The sequence below is a fragment of the Simochromis diagramma genome, unplaced genomic scaffold (genome assembly GCF_900408965.1).
Source record: "Simochromis diagramma unplaced genomic scaffold, fSimDia1.1 OVJJ01000293.1, whole genome shotgun sequence".
Classification (NCBI taxonomy): Eukaryota; Metazoa; Chordata; class Actinopteri; order Cichliformes; family Cichlidae; genus Simochromis; species Simochromis diagramma.
In genome coordinates this window covers 16,932,733-16,950,159 of record NW_024386801.1, presented here as the reverse complement: position 1 = coordinate 16,950,159, position 17,427 = coordinate 16,932,733, and the positions used below count along the sequence as shown (strand labels likewise).

General features: G+C 40.9%; 1 protein-coding gene across 3 annotated transcripts in view; it reads left to right on the top strand.

The window, feature by feature from the left end:
* The first annotated feature begins 278 nt into the window (after positions 1-278).
* fbln1 (fibulin 1) overlaps positions 279-17,427 on the top strand; it is a 33,127-nt gene continuing 15,978 nt past the window's right edge. The window contains exons 1-15 of one of the 3 annotated variants that reach the window (XM_040026231.1): positions 279-405; positions 677-842; positions 4,175-4,283; positions 5,914-6,043; positions 9,247-9,388; positions 9,850-9,909; positions 10,000-10,086; positions 11,815-11,952; positions 12,052-12,189; positions 12,941-13,084; positions 13,183-13,308; positions 13,490-13,615; positions 14,292-14,411; positions 14,865-14,996; positions 15,112-15,235. In XM_040026231.1, the coding sequence (XP_039882165.1) occupies positions 788-842; positions 4,175-4,283; positions 5,914-6,043; positions 9,247-9,388; positions 9,850-9,909; positions 10,000-10,086; positions 11,815-11,952; positions 12,052-12,189; positions 12,941-13,084; positions 13,183-13,308; positions 13,490-13,615; positions 14,292-14,411; positions 14,865-14,996; positions 15,112-15,235 (1,631 nt within the window). In that variant the 5' untranslated portion in view covers positions 279-405; positions 677-787. Of the gene's footprint in view, positions 406-471; positions 843-4,174; positions 4,284-5,913; positions 6,044-9,246; positions 9,389-9,849; positions 9,910-9,999; positions 10,087-11,814; positions 11,953-12,051; positions 12,190-12,940; positions 13,085-13,182; positions 13,309-13,489; positions 13,616-14,291; positions 14,412-14,864; positions 14,997-15,111; positions 15,236-16,030; positions 17,148-17,427 lie in introns of those variants that run through there. The other 2 variants (XM_040026232.1, XM_040026230.1) reach the window with 2 other exon arrangements.

Genomic DNA, 17,427 nt, shown 5'->3' with positions numbered 1-17,427 from the left:
GGGAGGCGGGGGTGTCACAGAGCCAGGTCTTAGGTCTCTGTAAGTGCACCAAACTCAGAAATAACAGCAGTTAGTGGTAGTGAAAATATTTATTTATTTTTTATTCCCCTTATTTCCTCAGAGGAATCCAAAAGGTTTCAAGGCTTACAGTCTGGACATAGCCACAACACATTTTTAAAATACCCCCAAACCAGCTCCAGATGTTGGGTAATCACTACAGTCATTAGTCATAGGCAGAAATACTCTGCTCTGCCATTGATGGAAGTGCAGTTTCCATGTGTGAGCGCACACTTCACGGTACAGTAGCCCGGAGATGACTGCGAGTCCCATCTCCAGAGGCAGTTTTCAGATGTTGCTTCAGGACACTTAACAACAACAACAACAAAAAAGGATCTGCAATAGGAGGTATTTTAAAACGACAGCTCTTTTGTACACTCGCTAAAATATACTACCTGTAAATTATATATTGTAATCATAAACTCTAACTGCGATGTGGTTTGAAATAAGCGACACAAAAAAGATAAGCAGTAAGTGTGCGCCTGTGGCCCTCAGCCCGCCCCTCGCGGTGCCGTAATTAGACGCTCATTCCTTCAGTCAAGCTGCAACTGCGACTCTCAGCTCCATCAAATCCACTTCTTTTCCCAGTCTAGCTTCTTCTTCTTCATCTTTTTTTAAGGAGCACTGCAGCTTTTTCACACATCCCCGCGGAACAACCAGCATCGGAAAGTCCACCTCGTCCACGTCTGTTTCTCTCCAGTTTTTGATACTTTGAGTCTCACCTCTTTCAATGGCTCTGCGCGTAGCGCTGCTCTTCTCTCTGTTCGGAGTTCTTCTTGGCCAAGGTAAGCGTGAGAAGCTGGGTATCACTGCTGCTAGGTGAGCCAAGCAGTGGGACTGTGCATGTGACAGTGATTTGGATGAATAGCGCATATTGCATCACAGCTTCACTTTAAAGTACTCAAAGTAAGAAGCAGACAGATAACAGGCTAAAGGGTGATACTTGGGGAAGTGATGCATTTGTCTGGGGGCTAGTTGGGGCATGTGATGAAAGCAAAGTTTGCAAAGGTGGGTGCTTCAAAGTGTTGCAGGTCTTTATTAAAATTGCTAAGGCTCGAACATCTCAAATTAAAAGATTGAAACTATTGTTTAGAATCATTGTTTTTCCTCTTTCTTTTTTATTACCACTTACAATTTACAATCAGTAGCACTGTGACCATATAAAGTGCCATCTAAACCATTTTCCAACTTTTTGTGCACTGCATCAACAAAACCCACAACTATAGAACTTTACAGTTAACCTTTTCTACCTTTAACTTTCTCACTACTGTGTTTTATTTAGTTACACTGTGGAGTGGAATCACTCCATTCCATGAAGTGATGATATGTTACCCCACATGGAGAGTGTTAAAATGTAGTTTCACACCAGTTGTGAAGCAAAAGTCATCCCTGCCTGAGGTTTCTTCACTCTCTGCCCTGCAAGTCAAAGGCTGAGTGCCTTGGTATGCTGTGATGCTCTGTAAGAGCAACCAGTATCTCACCAGGGCAGGGTGGTCCTAGACAGAAGGGTGAGATTTATACTTGAGCCTCACAGCGGGGTCACCAAATCATAAGACTAGCCGTGTCTTAAAAAGCCCACTGTGCTGTGGTCACACACGGGGCAATTTCACAGTCAGCAGGGGGACCTTTCTCTCAGCTGCCTTCTCTGTAGGGGGTTGTGTTGCAGGTCTTTCTGCAGATCTGCTGGGTATCAGCTCAACCAACTGCATAACCAAATGCATTCCAGATAGATAAGCTCGACTTCAATTTCAGCCTTTTGTATATATCAGTAAGATTGGAAGAAGCTTCCACATGTAAGCTTTGAGTGGTGCCTATGAAAGAGAGGCACACTTCTATGTTGTGATGTCTGTCTGAGGCCAGCTCCTCTGTGTAGGCGGGGCTCCACGAGTAGGCTCATTATGCCTTGTTTACATGAGGCGTCTAGACGCAGACAAGACATGTGCTGCTCTGCCAAGACAGAATGGCCCTCACAGCTACAACATCATCCAAAATGGAAATTAGCCCTCTCCAGACAGACAATGCACCGAGGAGACTGAGAATTATGGCAGGCTGTATCTAAACCAGAGCACAGCTGTGCCTGGTTTGCTTCTTCTTCTTCTTTTTTTTTGATAAAAGACAAGAAGCCATGCAGTTTTAAAGCACTTCTGGTCTTTCAATCGTAGGTTTTCAAGTCAGCAGACAGCGGTAGCAAAGGAATGAGTCAGTGATGCCTAGTGGGTTAGAGTTAGTTATCAGCAGAACGCTACTGTGAGGGGAAAAGTCCAGAACAGATCGCTGGGGGAAGTTTAGAATAAGTGACCAACTGTTCCTGGCATTTAAAATGCACTGACTAAGCTAAGAAAGAGTTTAGGATTAGTTCATTTTTTTGGACTCTGGAAGTGTACCTCTTGGATGCCTTTCCAGTTCTAATACAAATCATGTGTTTTGACAAGATGGTGTCAGTTACTGGAAGTGGTAAAAAAAACCCAAAACATTACACATATGCACAGGGGTACACACATTTAAATAGGATTCTTTATTGTTAATAAACATCCATATTTTCAGCCTCTTGTGAGCACAGTTTTGCTTTCCTAGCTTTTTTGGAAAACCCCGTTGTTACTTACACATTCAGAAAACAAATTAAGTCAGTGAGCGAGAGACAGAGACAGAGAGAGAGAGAGGCTGGGGGAGCCTGCTTGGTAGGTCCATGTGAAAAGCTTTTAAAATGTCATCTCATTTCATCCAGCTGCTACAAGGTTTATTGGCCAGAGAATACTGTGATGTGCCAGACTTCCAGAAGTCAGTAGTGAGTCAGCTAATGTGCCTGTCTACCAATAAATCCTATATCCATATTCACTCCTTTCTGCCAGGTTAAACCTCCTTTCTGTAGTAGGAATGGGCACAGTTGTTTTTTCCTATAACCTCGCTTACTTTCTTAAAGATACAGACAACAATCAAAACGTTTCATTTTTTAAAGAACTCTTTCTTGTGTCATTGTTATGCTTCTCCTCATATTAGTTCTAGATTTTAAGCGGGACTTATAGAAACTTGTGATGAACCTGAGAAATTAAGTTTTACAGCAGCTCTTGCGTTGTGTTTCCACGAGGTTTACCAGTGTGCAGACTGTTTGTGATAACAACTATTCCCGCTTTCGCCTCAGCTTGACTAGTTTGATTTAATGGTCATAATAAAACATTCCCCCTGCACCTCTGGGAGAGGGCAGCAAATCTATAAAACTGTGGACTGCAATTCCAGACACTTGTCCTCCCTCCCTACCTGCCTAATCTAACTTATTATCTGATCTTGCTTACTCCTGCTAGACGCAGATGGTTCTGTTTGAGGTATTTCACAATCACTATTCTGGATAATTCAATATTTGTTTTCTCTTTTTCCTCTCAGGGGGGAAATAACGATGATTAATGTCAATTTTGTAGACCGATCTTGGTTTGAGACACAGGCAACAAAAAAACTGAAAAAAAGCCCAAGACGTGGATCTGCCAAAGCTATTTCACGTTTGGCATATAACACACTAACCACAGGCAAGCGAACGTGCTTGATGTGATTGTTACAGGCTGATTGTTTAGAGAGTCGAAGCATTCCAAACTCTCTAATCCACATGAATAAACAGCCAGATTACCACAGAGTTGGTCGCGCTCCAGTCAAAAGGCCTCATGTGGTTCTGCAAAAACATATCCATCATTCATTGTCTTTGGCAAAAAACAAACAAAAAAATCTCTCAAGGCTTTTTTTCATATCGTTAAACAGACTCTGAATTTTGTTTATTTGCTTTACAATTTGTCTTGGGTCACAATAGCAGGATTGTCTTTTGTTTAGGAAAGAGAGACAAAAAAACAGATCATCATTGCTCAATTAATAAAAACTGTTTGGTCTTGCTGAAAGACAAATGCTCATCGGATAAATGTTGCTCATTTCCCTCAAATGGTGCTCAGAAGTTTGCCATCTGATATATATTTGAGGCACAGTGTGTTTAGGCACTTGGTGTGTGTGTGTGTGTGTGTGTGTGTGTGTGTGTGTGTGTGTGTGTGTAGGCAGGCAGGTGGCCAGCACTATAATGTGGGGCCTGTTGTGATTCACCTGTTTGTACATGCAACGGTAAAAACAATGTTGTTTTTAATAGGAGCAGAACAAATCTCAATGGAGGACTGCTGTAAAAATGGGCAAAAGCATGGCACCGATCATGAAGACTGTGCATCCCTGCCCCTTATCTCTGAGTCAACCACATGCAGGTAAGCCGCTGCTGTCTGCTACTTTGCTCTGTTAGGTTTAAGTGGGGTAGTTTATAGACTTCCAAGCTGTTAAATGCTGCATTTCTTAAAATCATATTTTCTATCCATGGTACTGGGCCCAAGTGATTTGGCATGTGCTGGATATTAAGGAAATTTCTAAATGCCCTTAATATGAGATCACTTTACCTTACTCCCATAAATCTCTAGGCACATTATTCACTTCACGTGAGAGCAGGAAGCGCTAATAGTGATGGGATAATAACACGTCTGCTGGTAACCATAGAAGGTGTGCTGCCACAGGTTCAGGGCCTATAAGCCAAACTGATGGCAAACACATTTGCCATAGCCACTGTAAGTGATTCCAAATTTGTCTAAATTATAGTGTGAGGAGTGGAGAGGAAAAGGGGCAGGGATTTGTGGGGGTAGCAGGGTAATATTTAGGGGTGGAAAAAGGTGAGGGGGGTCAGAAGAGGGGCTGTTTCAAAACCCAGGAAATACTTTAGAGGTGAAATCCGACATAGAGGGAGGGAATAACAGGAAATCTGAGCGATTACTTCAGACACCAACGTAAGAAGAAAGAAAAAAAAACAGGAGAAAAATGGTAAAAGGAAAACAGGAGCACGGTACTGTGCCCTTAAAAGGTTCTGCAGAGGAGGCGTGTACTTTGTTGTGACTTTCGGATCTCGAGTGGTTTATGTGGAAAGAGGTTTCTGGTAAGAGATGATAAAAAAAAACTTGGTTTGTTATGTTTTTTTGTCTTGTAAAACTGCAGGGAGACAGAGATCCAGACCGGGGAGGAACAGTCAACCTCCCCTCCGCTCCCTTAACTGATTGGGCAGACAGTTAGACAATACAACGAAATCTGATCTGAACAGAAACATTAAGTAAAACATATTTTTATGATAACACTCTTTTGTCAGATTGGGCTGGCTGCTTCCCAGTACTGCTTTTCCCAATTAAACAGCTATTGTCATTTTTTAAATGATTCTTGCAGAAAATTTGTGTTATGCTAATCCCTAAGGGGATCTCAGAGGTGAAGGTCAATTACGATACATCCTGTATCAAGATGTTACTCATTTTATGGTTATGGCTATTTCTCAAATCCTAACTGTGTCACCAAATTCTTAAGAAATGGTGACTGATTCTGTCCCGGTGATGTCATTGTGGCTGCAAGTAAACTACAGATACTGGCAAATGTTAGTCAGCCGATTAGGGCCCCTGCTGTTCTGCTTTTTTTGTTTGTTGTTTTTATAGGGTGTGAATGTAGGATGAGGTTTGTTTTAGTGATTTTGCTCTGCAAGTCACTGCATCAAAAGAATATGGAGATATTTTTGGACAAATGTGCAGCTTGGGACTGAAATCTTTGGTTTAATTTGGGTCTTAAACAATCTGAACAGACCTCAGAGAGCTGTCAGCATTGCAAACACAATGTCCATCGCTGAGCTCATTCTAGACTTACTCAGCCCAGTCATTCGTCAGTTTTCAGTGTGACATGATCCCCTTTAGGCTCGCCTCGGGCCAATTTTAATGAGCTGCACTTCTAAGACAGATTTGCTTTGCCGTAAGCCAATTATTGATAGAGCGGAGAGTAAATGCACCACCTGTGTTTTGTGTTTTTTCTTGCTGACAGGATAGTGCAGGAGCAGTGCTGTGTAACAGTGCTCGAGGATAAAATGTGCACCAATGGTATCAACATTGCCAAAGACCAGGGGGCCTGCGATTCTTTATTCACCAACACCTGCGACACCAAGACTACAAAGGTGCATTTGTATGAGTGTATATGAGCGTTTTGCTAATAGAAATGACCAAACAGAAAAGTAAATCACCAAAAAACTTCTTTCACCACTTTGTTGGACGATGATTATGGCAAGTGATTGATGAGAGCAGTGCTGTACATCTCTATGTGTGTGGGTGTATGTGGGAGTGTGTGTGTGTTGCGCAGCAGGATGAGGCATGTCACTGTAGGGAGGAATGAAACTTGTTGCTAGATTATAAATTAAACTGTGACTGTGGAATATTTCACCAGCCCATATCCAAGCACTAAGCACCTTTCAGATTTGAAATGCTTCTTAACCAAACTCAGGCAAATTCTTGCCTTTATTTTCATTCTATATGTACTATATACACAGTATATACAGTGTTTTTGGCAAAAAATCTTGAATCACCCTTGGTTTCCTTATGTTTTGCTTCCAAGAAGCCAGACTTTCTTGTAATTTTTAGTCCCTTTTCCATTAGTAGTTACTCAGGTCGGCTCGCCACGGTTTGCAGAGTTTTCCATTAGATGGAAGTACCTGGTACCAGGACTTTTATAGTAGCGATTCCTCTGGGGATCCAAGCGATCTGAGCAATCCAAAAATGGGTCATCAACAGACTGTATGCCACCGACTGGCTGGTCAGTGGTGTAACTCGATGAGTAATGAGGGTGTCTCCTTCAGGACAATCAAAACCACCACTAAAGTCAACCTTTAGAAACAAAAGAACTAAAACAGTGAAGATGATTAGGCATAGCTATTGCACCAAACATCAACATTATAGAGAAATGTTCCCATTTGTTTTAAATTGAAATAAATAGTCATTTAATGGGGTTACAATCCAATATAACCTCATTATTATTGAGCTTTATAACTAGCATGAAAATTTTTACTTTTACACAAAACTAGGCTTGTGTAAGTTCTGCTTCCATCTTTGATTACAGATTTAAATGTGTTCTTTTTCTCACCTTCATTAGTTCCCTTTAACTGGTTTTATGTCTTTCAGAAGTATTTTGATAAATTACTTAATAAAGAAATTGGTCTAGAATTTATATCCTTTAACATTTTAGTTGTGATCTACTATATGCTGCATAGAAGCTTTTAAAGGTGTTGTAGCCCCACACAGCCACTGCATGCTACAAATATGCTTTAAAATAAAATTAGCAGCGTAGCTCTGATGAGGGAAAACGAGCCAACCTTAACACATAACCAAAGCTGATTACTTTCCATATTTACCAGAACCTCTTCTATGCTGGCAAACATCAGCTGCTCTGTGTTCCTCTCTCTGCTGCTGCTGCTGGCATGGCTGCCAGCATGCTATGATGATGCACTTACAAAAATAATTTTCTCTACAGTGCTTTCAAGTTGTTTTACAAAGTTTCTCCTGTCACACCCTTTTTGTGAAATTAAAATGCTTAAAATCTGGAGCATCTTTAGTAGCGCGAAAACAATATGAGAATAACACCACCACGGGGTTGCAACACATAACAACAATGCTCAGTGGCTAGTGGAGCTAAGAGAAGACCACAGCAACTTCCCTGAACAGGATCCAGTAACCATCACAGCAGCAGACATCCAAGAAAGAGTCTCAAGCATGAAGCGTTAGACAGTACCTGGCCCTGACACGAGTCACACTTACGGGCTAAAGAAAGTAACTGTAACTCTATGAGCATCTGGCAGCACAAATGAACCAAGTGGCTGGCATAGTATACAGGAATATCTCTGCCGATTATGGCCTGGAAGTCCCGAGGTCAAAATAGGTCACGTCCCCAAGGATGATTGAGAAATGCATTGACAAACTGGTGATGACTAACCAACCGGACATAGTAGCCGTGGACACGAAGAGAAAGACAGCTGTGGACCTTCCCAACATCAGGAAGAAGGAACACGAGAAGCTTGAGAAAAATATGCACATTTTCAAATATGCTTAAAATCTGTAGGTGCTTACATAGTTCCTGTGTGAAAATATGTCTCAAATGTGCAAAACTCCACAAACACTGGCTACAGTGGTGGATATAAAATCATTTACTTGATATGGAGGACGTCAGATTGACAAGAAAGAAATCAGGACTGTGGGTGGCTCATTCCATAACTCCGAACTTCTTCAAATAATCTGTGTGTCTCAAGGAAAAAGACAGCACGTCGATGCGAGATGGACAGAACAAAATGTACGTTTAAATGATAAATAATGACAATATCTGTGAAAATAATGTTGTACTTTCTCTAAGCAGTCAGAGAGAAGAAAAGGGGATTTGCTTCAATATGCTGTCTGGATAAGGTTTTATGTTTTCAATTTAGAAACTGCATTATTGTGTTTTGTAAGATTTGCAGTGATGATAGCAGAATGCTGTATTCATGTTTCACATATGAAACTAATAAAAAGGCCACTTGCTCTAAGCAAGCATGGGAGAAGCAAGAAAAAGCTGCACAAAGATAAGATATAAAGCAGTTGTTTGTGCGAACTGTTCAGGAGTGTGTTTGTGTGCTTGTTGTGAGTGGTTTACACTAAAAGAGTCCTAAGAACAAAAAGTTTTCTAGCAGTCAAGGCCACACAGGCATATACCCACACATAAACAAGCACACACAAACAAACACAGAGAGTAGCAGTCAGCCACTACTGGTACACAACTCTTACAGTTGCTCTCCTTGGCGTGTGTTCAGTCTTGCAGTCGCTACAAACGCTGCGCGTGTGCACCACCACACACACAGTCAGATTCCAGCTGCATAACCAAATTGCCAAAACATGCCCATCTGTCACACTCCCCACCTTTCTTGTCCATAACTGACATTACCAGGCTGTCATAATGATTGACTGAGCATGCATTAAGGAGAGGGGGGTTGATGTCATCTCATCACTGTCTCCCTCTGTGTTCTCTTTTTCTAACTGACTGACTGCCTTTCTGGTCCCGTCTGAAGCCTGCCAGTTGGCGTATCGTCTCAAAAAAGCTCTTTTTCTGTCTGTCTGGTTGATTGAGAGCTTGGCTGTCTGTCTAAAGCAACTTATTCTCAGCTGTCAGTTTAAAAGGCTGTCTCACTTCTTTAACCAACCAGCATACCAACCCTCTGTCTGCTCTTCTTCGTTTTTGTTTTACCTCTGCTGGTACACAATATCCTGAAAAGATCTGTATTTTGTTTTCTTTCAATTATTTTCAAATTTTTCATGTCTATCCTTCTAAGTTCTCTAATACTGTGTTGTATGCTGTTTTCGATAGATGTGCTGTGACTGTTGTACTCTGGGTAAAACAGCCCATGAGCTTGGCCTACCCTGTGACCACAACCTATCTGTTGGCCATCAGTGCAATCTGGTGTCCCGGGCCTGCTGTGTGGAAGGAGCCACAGCGCATCAGAGAGAACGTGGGTAAAAAATGCAATCCTGCAGGAGGCAGTTTCTTTTATTGTTTTTTTTTTTTTAAATAAAACAAACAAAATATGTAATTTAAAGTAGAGTGGGCATAAAAAAGTGGATTAAAGTAAGTGAAAACCTATGCAAGTTAACAAAATAATTAGAAGGAGAAATAGGAGGACTACTGGTGTCAAATATAAGACTACACCGCCCCCTAGTGGACGCTTATGGTCATTGCATGCTCATTTTCTTAGCTCATAATATAAAGCAGCTTAGGTTCAGCTACTGAACATTAATGTGGAAATGGGTAAGATTCAGCATGCGGATTATGAGCTTTTGGACTGGATAAAATAAGGAATTTAATGACCATCAAAGTCAGAAGTTCACTAGTAACACAATGTTGTGCCAAAAGATTTCATGCATAAGGTGTTAAGAGTGCATGAATAAGCATGCTTTTTTCTCTCTCTTGCAGTGCCTAACAAGAATGAGACAACTGAAAATGGAGATTCAGCGTTAAATAATCAGTGCAATGGTAAAGCATAATAAAAGCTAACAATTGTGATTTCTGCACTTGCGTTAAAAAGCGCGGATCAGATATTAATGTTTCTGTGGTGCCTCTCAGGGAAGTGTGCTCATCGCTGTGTGGGGAATGACACTTGTGCCTGTTTCAAAGGCTATAAACTCAAACCAGATGGAAAGAGCTGTGAGGGTAAGCTCCTTTTGTATTGTTATATACAGGGAGTGCAGAATTATTAGGCAAATGAGTATTTTGTCCACATCATCCTCTTCATGCATGTTGTCTTACTCCAAGCTGTATAGGCTCGAAAGCCTACTACCAATTAAGCATATTAGATGTGATGTGCATCTCTGTAATGAGAAGGGGTGTGGTCTAATGACATCAACACCCTATATCAGGTGTGCATAATTATTAGGCAACGTCCTTTCCTTTGGCAAAATGGGTCAAAAGAAGGACGTGACAGGCTCAGAAAAGTCAAAAATGGTGAGATATGCAGCAGTCTCAAAATTGCAAAGCTTCTGAAGTGTGATCATCGAACAATCAAGCGTTTCATTCAAAACAGTCAACAGGGTCGCAAGAAGCGTGTGGAAAAACCAAGGCGCAAAATAACTGCCCATGAACTGAGAAAAGTCAAGTGTGCAGCTGCCAAGATGCCACTTGCCACCAGTTTGGCCATATTTCAGAGCTGCAACATCACTGGAGTGCCCAAAAGCACAAGGTGTGCAATACTCAGAGACATGGCCAAGGTAAGAAAGGCTGAAAGACGACCACCACTGAACAAGACACACAAGCTGAAACGTCAAGACTGGGCCAAGAAATATCTCAAGACTGATTTTTCTAAGGTTTTATGGACTGATGAAATGAGAGTGAGTCTTGATGGGCCAGATGGATGGGCCCGTGGCTGGATTGCTAAAGGGCAGAGAGCTCCAGTCCGACTCAGACGCCAGCAAGGTGGAGGTGGAGTACTGGTTTGGGCTGGTATCATCAAAGATGAGCTTGTGGGGCCTTTTCGGGTTGAGGATGGAGTCAAGCTCAACTCCCAGTCCTACTGCCAGTTTCTGGAAGACACCTTCTTCAAGCAGTGGTACAGGAAGAAGTCTGCATCCTTCAAGAAAAACATGATTTTCATGCAGGACAATGCTCCATCACACGCGTCCAAGTACTCCACAGCGTGGCTGGCAAGAAAGGGTATAAAAGAAGAAAAACTAATGACATGGCCACCTTGTTCACCTGATCTGAACCCCATTGAGAACCTGTGGTCCATCATCAAATGTGAGATTTACAAGGAGGGAAAACAGTACACCTCTCTGAACAGTGTCTGGGAGGCTGTGGTTGCTGCTGCACGCAATGTTGATGGTGAACAGATCAAAACACTGACAGAATCCATGGATGGCAGGCTTTTGAGTGTCCTTGCAAAGAAAGGTGGCTATATTGGTCGCTGATTTGTTTTTGTTTTGTTTTTGAATGTCAGAAATGTATATTTGTGAATGTGGAGATGTTATATTGGTTTCACTGGTAAAAATAAATAATTGAAATGGGTATATATTTGTTTTTGGTTAAGTTGCCTAATAATTATGCACAGTAATAGTCACCTGCACACACAGATATCCCCCTAAAATAGCTCAAACTAAAAACAAACTAAAAACTACTTCCAAAAACATTCAGCTTTGATATTAATGAGTTTTTTGGGTTCATTGAGAACATGGTTGTTGTTCAATAATAAAATTATTCCTCAAAAATACAACTTGCCTAATAATTCTGCACTCCCTGTATATGTAATGATTTCAGTCTTATATTTTAATATCAGGACTGTTTTTGGTGATAAAGAAAATACTTTTCTACTAGAAAAGACTAACACAACAGAGCCTCAGTGGGAGACATGTGATGTATTCCTTTACTGTCTATCCTGTTTTTTCTCAGACATCAACGAGTGTTTGGTGGGAGCCAGCAACTGTCGGGGAGGAGAGCGTTGCATCAACACGGAGGGCTCGTTCCGTTGCCAGAGAGAAGTCAGCTGTGGAACAGGATATGAGCTCACTGACAGCAACAACTGCAAAGGTCTCTGCTGTTTGTAGGGAGACATTGATCTGCTGTATTTTTTTTGGCTGCTATTCATAGCGTGTTGACAGGCAATTCTTCTGTGATGTCTTCATCCAGATATTGATGAGTGTGAGACGGGTATCCATAACTGTGGACCGCAGTTTCAATGCCAAAACACCCAGGGGTCGTTCCGTTGTCTGCCCAAAGTTCAGTGTGGATCTGGCTTTATCCAGGATGCTCTTGGAAACTGTATTGGTAAGCATTAGCACCAAAAGATTTATTGTGGCCAAGTGTCCCATACAGCGCTCTGCTGCCATTTATGATCTTTACTTGAGCACTTGTAAGGATATTGAGATTCTTAAATTGCTTCCCTCAAAATGTCCTCATATTAATGTAAATTTCAAAATATTTAACAATATGATGACTGGCATATGCTCTTTAATAAATTAACATCATTAAGACTTCTGTTCTTGAAGCCTTAAGTCAGTTAAATTTCCAGCTATGTAATTAGACTTAGGTCTTTTTGGGGCTCGCTATTAAACTCAAACCTGTCCTCATCATTATGGTCAAATTTGATTTATCAATTATTTATTTTATTGACTTAAATTTAAAAAAAATGTTTTTAGCTCATCATGCAATAAATTACCTGGTGTAAAGTTAATCACTGCCATCATTACATTGATTGAGAGGAGCCAAATTATAGACAGAGGACTAATTAGGAAACAAGACCAGGTTAAATCAAGGCAATCAGGGCCTCATTACACGAGAAGACAAACAGCTGAAAGGAATGACACACACAAGGAATAGAAATGATCCAATTAAAATAGGAACTGAAAAAGAAGACAAGTCAAGGAAACTAAGACAGATAAATGGGTCACAAAAAGAAGGAATTGATCATGTAACAATATAAGACACGATAAGAAAAAACTATAACAGAAACCGTGGAACATCAGGACATTTTTAAAATTTAGAGTAACATCTGTGTCATCTGTGCTCCTGTTTTCAGATATAAATGAATGTGTTAGCCAGACAGGTCCATGCAACAGGGGGCAGATCTGTGTCAACACAGTGGGCTCGTACACCTGCCAGAGGAACTCGGTTAACTGCGGTCGAGGATACCACCTCAATGAAGAGGGCACACGCTGCGTTGGTACGGAAGAGCTCATCATACCTACATGCAAAGTGTCTTACTAGCCTACCTGCGGTGGATATCATGGTGTTCTCTGTCGCTTGCACCCCTGCTTACAGATATCGATGAGTGTAAGACTACTGAAAACGTCTGTGGAGGTCATGCATGCCTCAACATGTTGGGGTCTTACCGATGTGAGTGTGAAGCTGGCTACATGTTCAATAGCATCACTCGGCTTTGTGAAGGTAAACTGTTTTTTTTTCTTTTCTTTTGCTTTGCGTTCTTACGTTGGTAGCTAAATCCAAGTGTATCCTGAGCATGTAAATGCCCACAGCATGTATGTGTGTGTACTACTTCTAGTTAAAATAAGCATTGAAGTCACAATTTCAGCTTCTTACTTTGTCAGTTTTGGACTTTTTGTCTTAGATGTCAATGAATGCAGGCATTACCCTGGTCGTCTGTGTGCTCATAAGTGTGAGAACACTTTGGGATCCTACAAATGTAGCTGCACTACAGGCTTCGCGTTAGCTGCTGATGGCAGAAATTGTGATGGTAAGACAATCAAGTAATTTGGGAGACTTTATAGAGCCTAGATACTGTTGACTAGACAGTGAGTTTATGTGGGCGGATGTGGATCTGGTAATCAGAATCTTTGTGGATCAATCTCCTGCTCCCCATGCATTCCTAAATGCGTTTTTGCCCCCGATGCATCTAACGGAGTGTTGGTCTGAATGTCAGATTCTTTTTTTTTTTTTTTTTTTTTTTTTTTTTTTAAAAAGAAGAAAGGTGCCATATAGTATAAGGGACAGTCAATAACATGTCTCCCCTCTGACTTACACAATAGAAATCCTGCATGATCTGACATCCCAGTGTTAATGTTTTTCCTATATCTTAATAATACTAGTCCAGGATCAGGGAAGCATTCAGTTGCAATGTTGATCCTGGACCAACATTATTATGGTAATGCTGGAACAAGACCAACAAAGAGATAACCGATACACCTAGATACCCCTGTGTACACTGGGGTACACTTTCAAGTCTAACTTAAGAAATATGTTGCTGTATATCTTCAGCCTACGTAGCATTTTACCAGTCATCAATCTAGGAGTCATATTTTTTAGGTAGCTTTCATAGTTACTTGTTCTTTATCCATAAATAGGTAAATATTGCATTACAGACACATGCACGCATACATTTTGATGCTAACTTTGATACTTTCTCTGTGCAGATTTGAACGAGTGTGAGAGCACCCCATGTAGTCAAGAGTGCGCCAATGTGTACGGTTCCTACCAGTGTTACTGCCGCCGTGGCTACCAGCTCAGTGACCTAGATGGCACTACTTGTGAAGGTAAAGTTGAAGCATGTGAACTGCAACTGATACTCAGTTTAATTCAGTTGACATTTTATTGTATAGCACCAAATCACAACCTCGAGGCACATTGTAAGGTAAAGACCCTACAATAAAAGAAGGATAGCAGTACAAAACAGAAAAAACCCTTATAATCAGATGACCTCCTATTAGCAAGCACTTGGCGATGGTGAGAAGGAAAAACTCCCTTTTAACAGGAAGAAATCTGCTGTGACGAGTTGGGGGTATTAGCCGAATTTCCACAAATAGGAACATTCAAACATGCAGATCAGCCTTGAATTTTTCTAGACATGACCTGACAGAGACGTATGTGAGAACGCTAATGTGTGGCACATATGGATCAGACATTAATGGTGGTTGGCCATCCTTATTATGTGTATATAAATAAAATGAATGTGTTACAAATTCACCTTTTTTCTTTGACGTTTCTAGATATAGATGAATGTGCCCTGCCCACCGGAGGTCACATTTGCTCCTACCGCTGTCACAACACGCCTGGCAGTTTCCACTGTTCCTGCCCCGTCAACGGCTACACCTTGGCGGTAAACGGGCGCAGCTGCCAGGGTGAGCTCTCTGTAATGTCATGTTGCAGTCATGTGGCGTTTGTTGGAGACCCTTTTTCCCCAGCTTTGGAAAAAAAATCATGTTAGTGACTTTTAAAACCCTTTTTGTCTTTCAGATATTGATGAATGTGTGACAGGAAGCCATACGTGCACAGAGAATCAAAGCTGCTTCAATGTACAGGGAGGATTCAGATGCCTGTCTTTCGAGTGTCCGAACAATTACAGACGGGTCGGAGAGACGTGAGTATTTGAACTGGTGCAGATTATTTGCTGAGCAGGGACATGTTTATGAACAGGCATAACTATGATTGTGCTCTCTGTGTTACGACAGAATTAAATTGAATGAGTTTACCCTTATTACACATTAAAACAAATTCGTAAAAATATAGTAAATTTCAAATTTTTTTTCGTGTATTTTTTTTAACCACATATTTAATTTTAGCATTTATCAATTACTATTTATGGACAATCACCATTTTAAAAAAAAAAAAAAAAAAAAAAAAAAAAAAGGCAGAAAATTACCAATTAGCAGGACATTTTCTGTTTTGTTACATAGTTTCATGCAACACTCAAAGAGCACGGTCTGTGCTCCATATAGTTAACTTTGAAACAGTCACCATCTAAAGAGCTTTAAGTTTACATATCGGGCTTTAAAAAGCACTCCTGGTTTGTATATGGATCAGAGCCCCTGCATGTCCAGTATGCTCAATGCTGGAATGATTTCAGTATGAATCTGGCTGTAGCATGTTTTGCTGTTTCCGAGTGATGACATGCACATGGGCGTTTTTCAGTTTAATTTTGGCGCACATGACGATGACAATGTGTACACCCACACCCTTGTTTGGAGGCACCCAGTGACAGAACGTTTTGCATGATCCTAAAGAGGGCACTATAACTGAAAGTGATAATTCCTTTCTCTGCATGCCATGCACGGCAAATGAAATTTTCACCTGATCTCCCTTTCTTTTTCTCTCTTTGCCCGTTTTGTTCCGTCTTGTCCCGTCCTGCCTCCGATCTCTTTTTTTTCTTTTGCAGTCGATGCGAACGCTTGCTTTGCAATGAGTCTGTCCAGTGCCTGACCATGCCCCTGAGAATAACCTACTACTACCTCACCTTCCCCACCAACATCCCCATCTTCACCACCATCTTCCGCATGGGCCCCTCCCACACCGTGCCTGGCGATGACATCCAGATTGCTATCACAGCTGGCAACGAGGGCGGCTTCTTCAGAACTGAGCAGATGCCCACTGGTGGTGTGATGTCAGTGGCAAAGCTCATCAACAAGCCAGAGGACTTTGAGCTGTCTCTGGAACTGAGGCTGCGCCGCTATGGCACAATCACTACATACCTGGCTAAAGTGCTGGTGTTTGTTACACAGGAGGAGCCCAGAGTACCCTATAATCCCCTACTAGAATAAACAAAAGGGATTCATAGGTTTGCACAAGTTGATACCCCCTTAAAATGGATGTGGCATATTAACTTAATCTCACTAAGAAATCAGAAAAATTGCAAAATGCATGCAAGAGTAAAGCATGGTGATGCAATATAGCCTGCTATATATTAATGATTACACAAGTTAAGTATAGTTAGAGCATGTACAGGTAAAAATATAATTCTAATTTCCATGAGTTTCTGGCAAGTGCAAGCCTTTCAGGGCTACTGCTGGTCCAAAACTATGGTACCGCTGTCCCCTTTATCTTGTCTGCTATTGAGGCTTCTTTCTACTACAGTTTTTTTAAATGAATGAACTCAAACACTACTCTGTCTCCTAATAAATGCACATTAAACATGGCACATTATTTTTTTAATGACACTGTAAAATACATTAATCAGAAGAAAAACAATCACAATTTGTAGTTGTATAGCATTATACACAATAAAGCTTTTGTTTTAAACAAAAAAACATATGGATTATTATTCAGGAGTTTATATTAGGACCAACTGAATGCATCTTTTTAGGTGAGGCATTGTCAAAGAAGCCACTGTAGGTGGCGTTCTAGGTCAGTGTAACTCTCAAAATGGTAACAACCCAAGTCTGCCGACAACTGAGTGTAATTTGATGATGGTTGCATGATAAAGTCTGACATTTTGCAGTATTTTATGGTTTATGTGCTGGATGAACAGTTTTCTATTAAAACTGCAATAGAAATAACACATGTTCAAGTTAAAACCAGTGTTTGATAATGGTGCTTTGTGGGGTTTAATCAAATACAGAAAAGGGAGCAGTTGGAATGTGAGGCTAAGTCACAGATGGAGGCATGAAGATTTCCCCTCACAAAGTTTCATATTACTATTATTCCAGTAGTTTCAGAACATTGCGTATATTCTGTTTTGTCATTAAAAAAAAAAGTCCTTCAATTACAAGAAAGTGTTTTAGTATTTTAAACATTTTAGTGCTAAACAGCATTTATTAATGTTATTAGATGCCATTA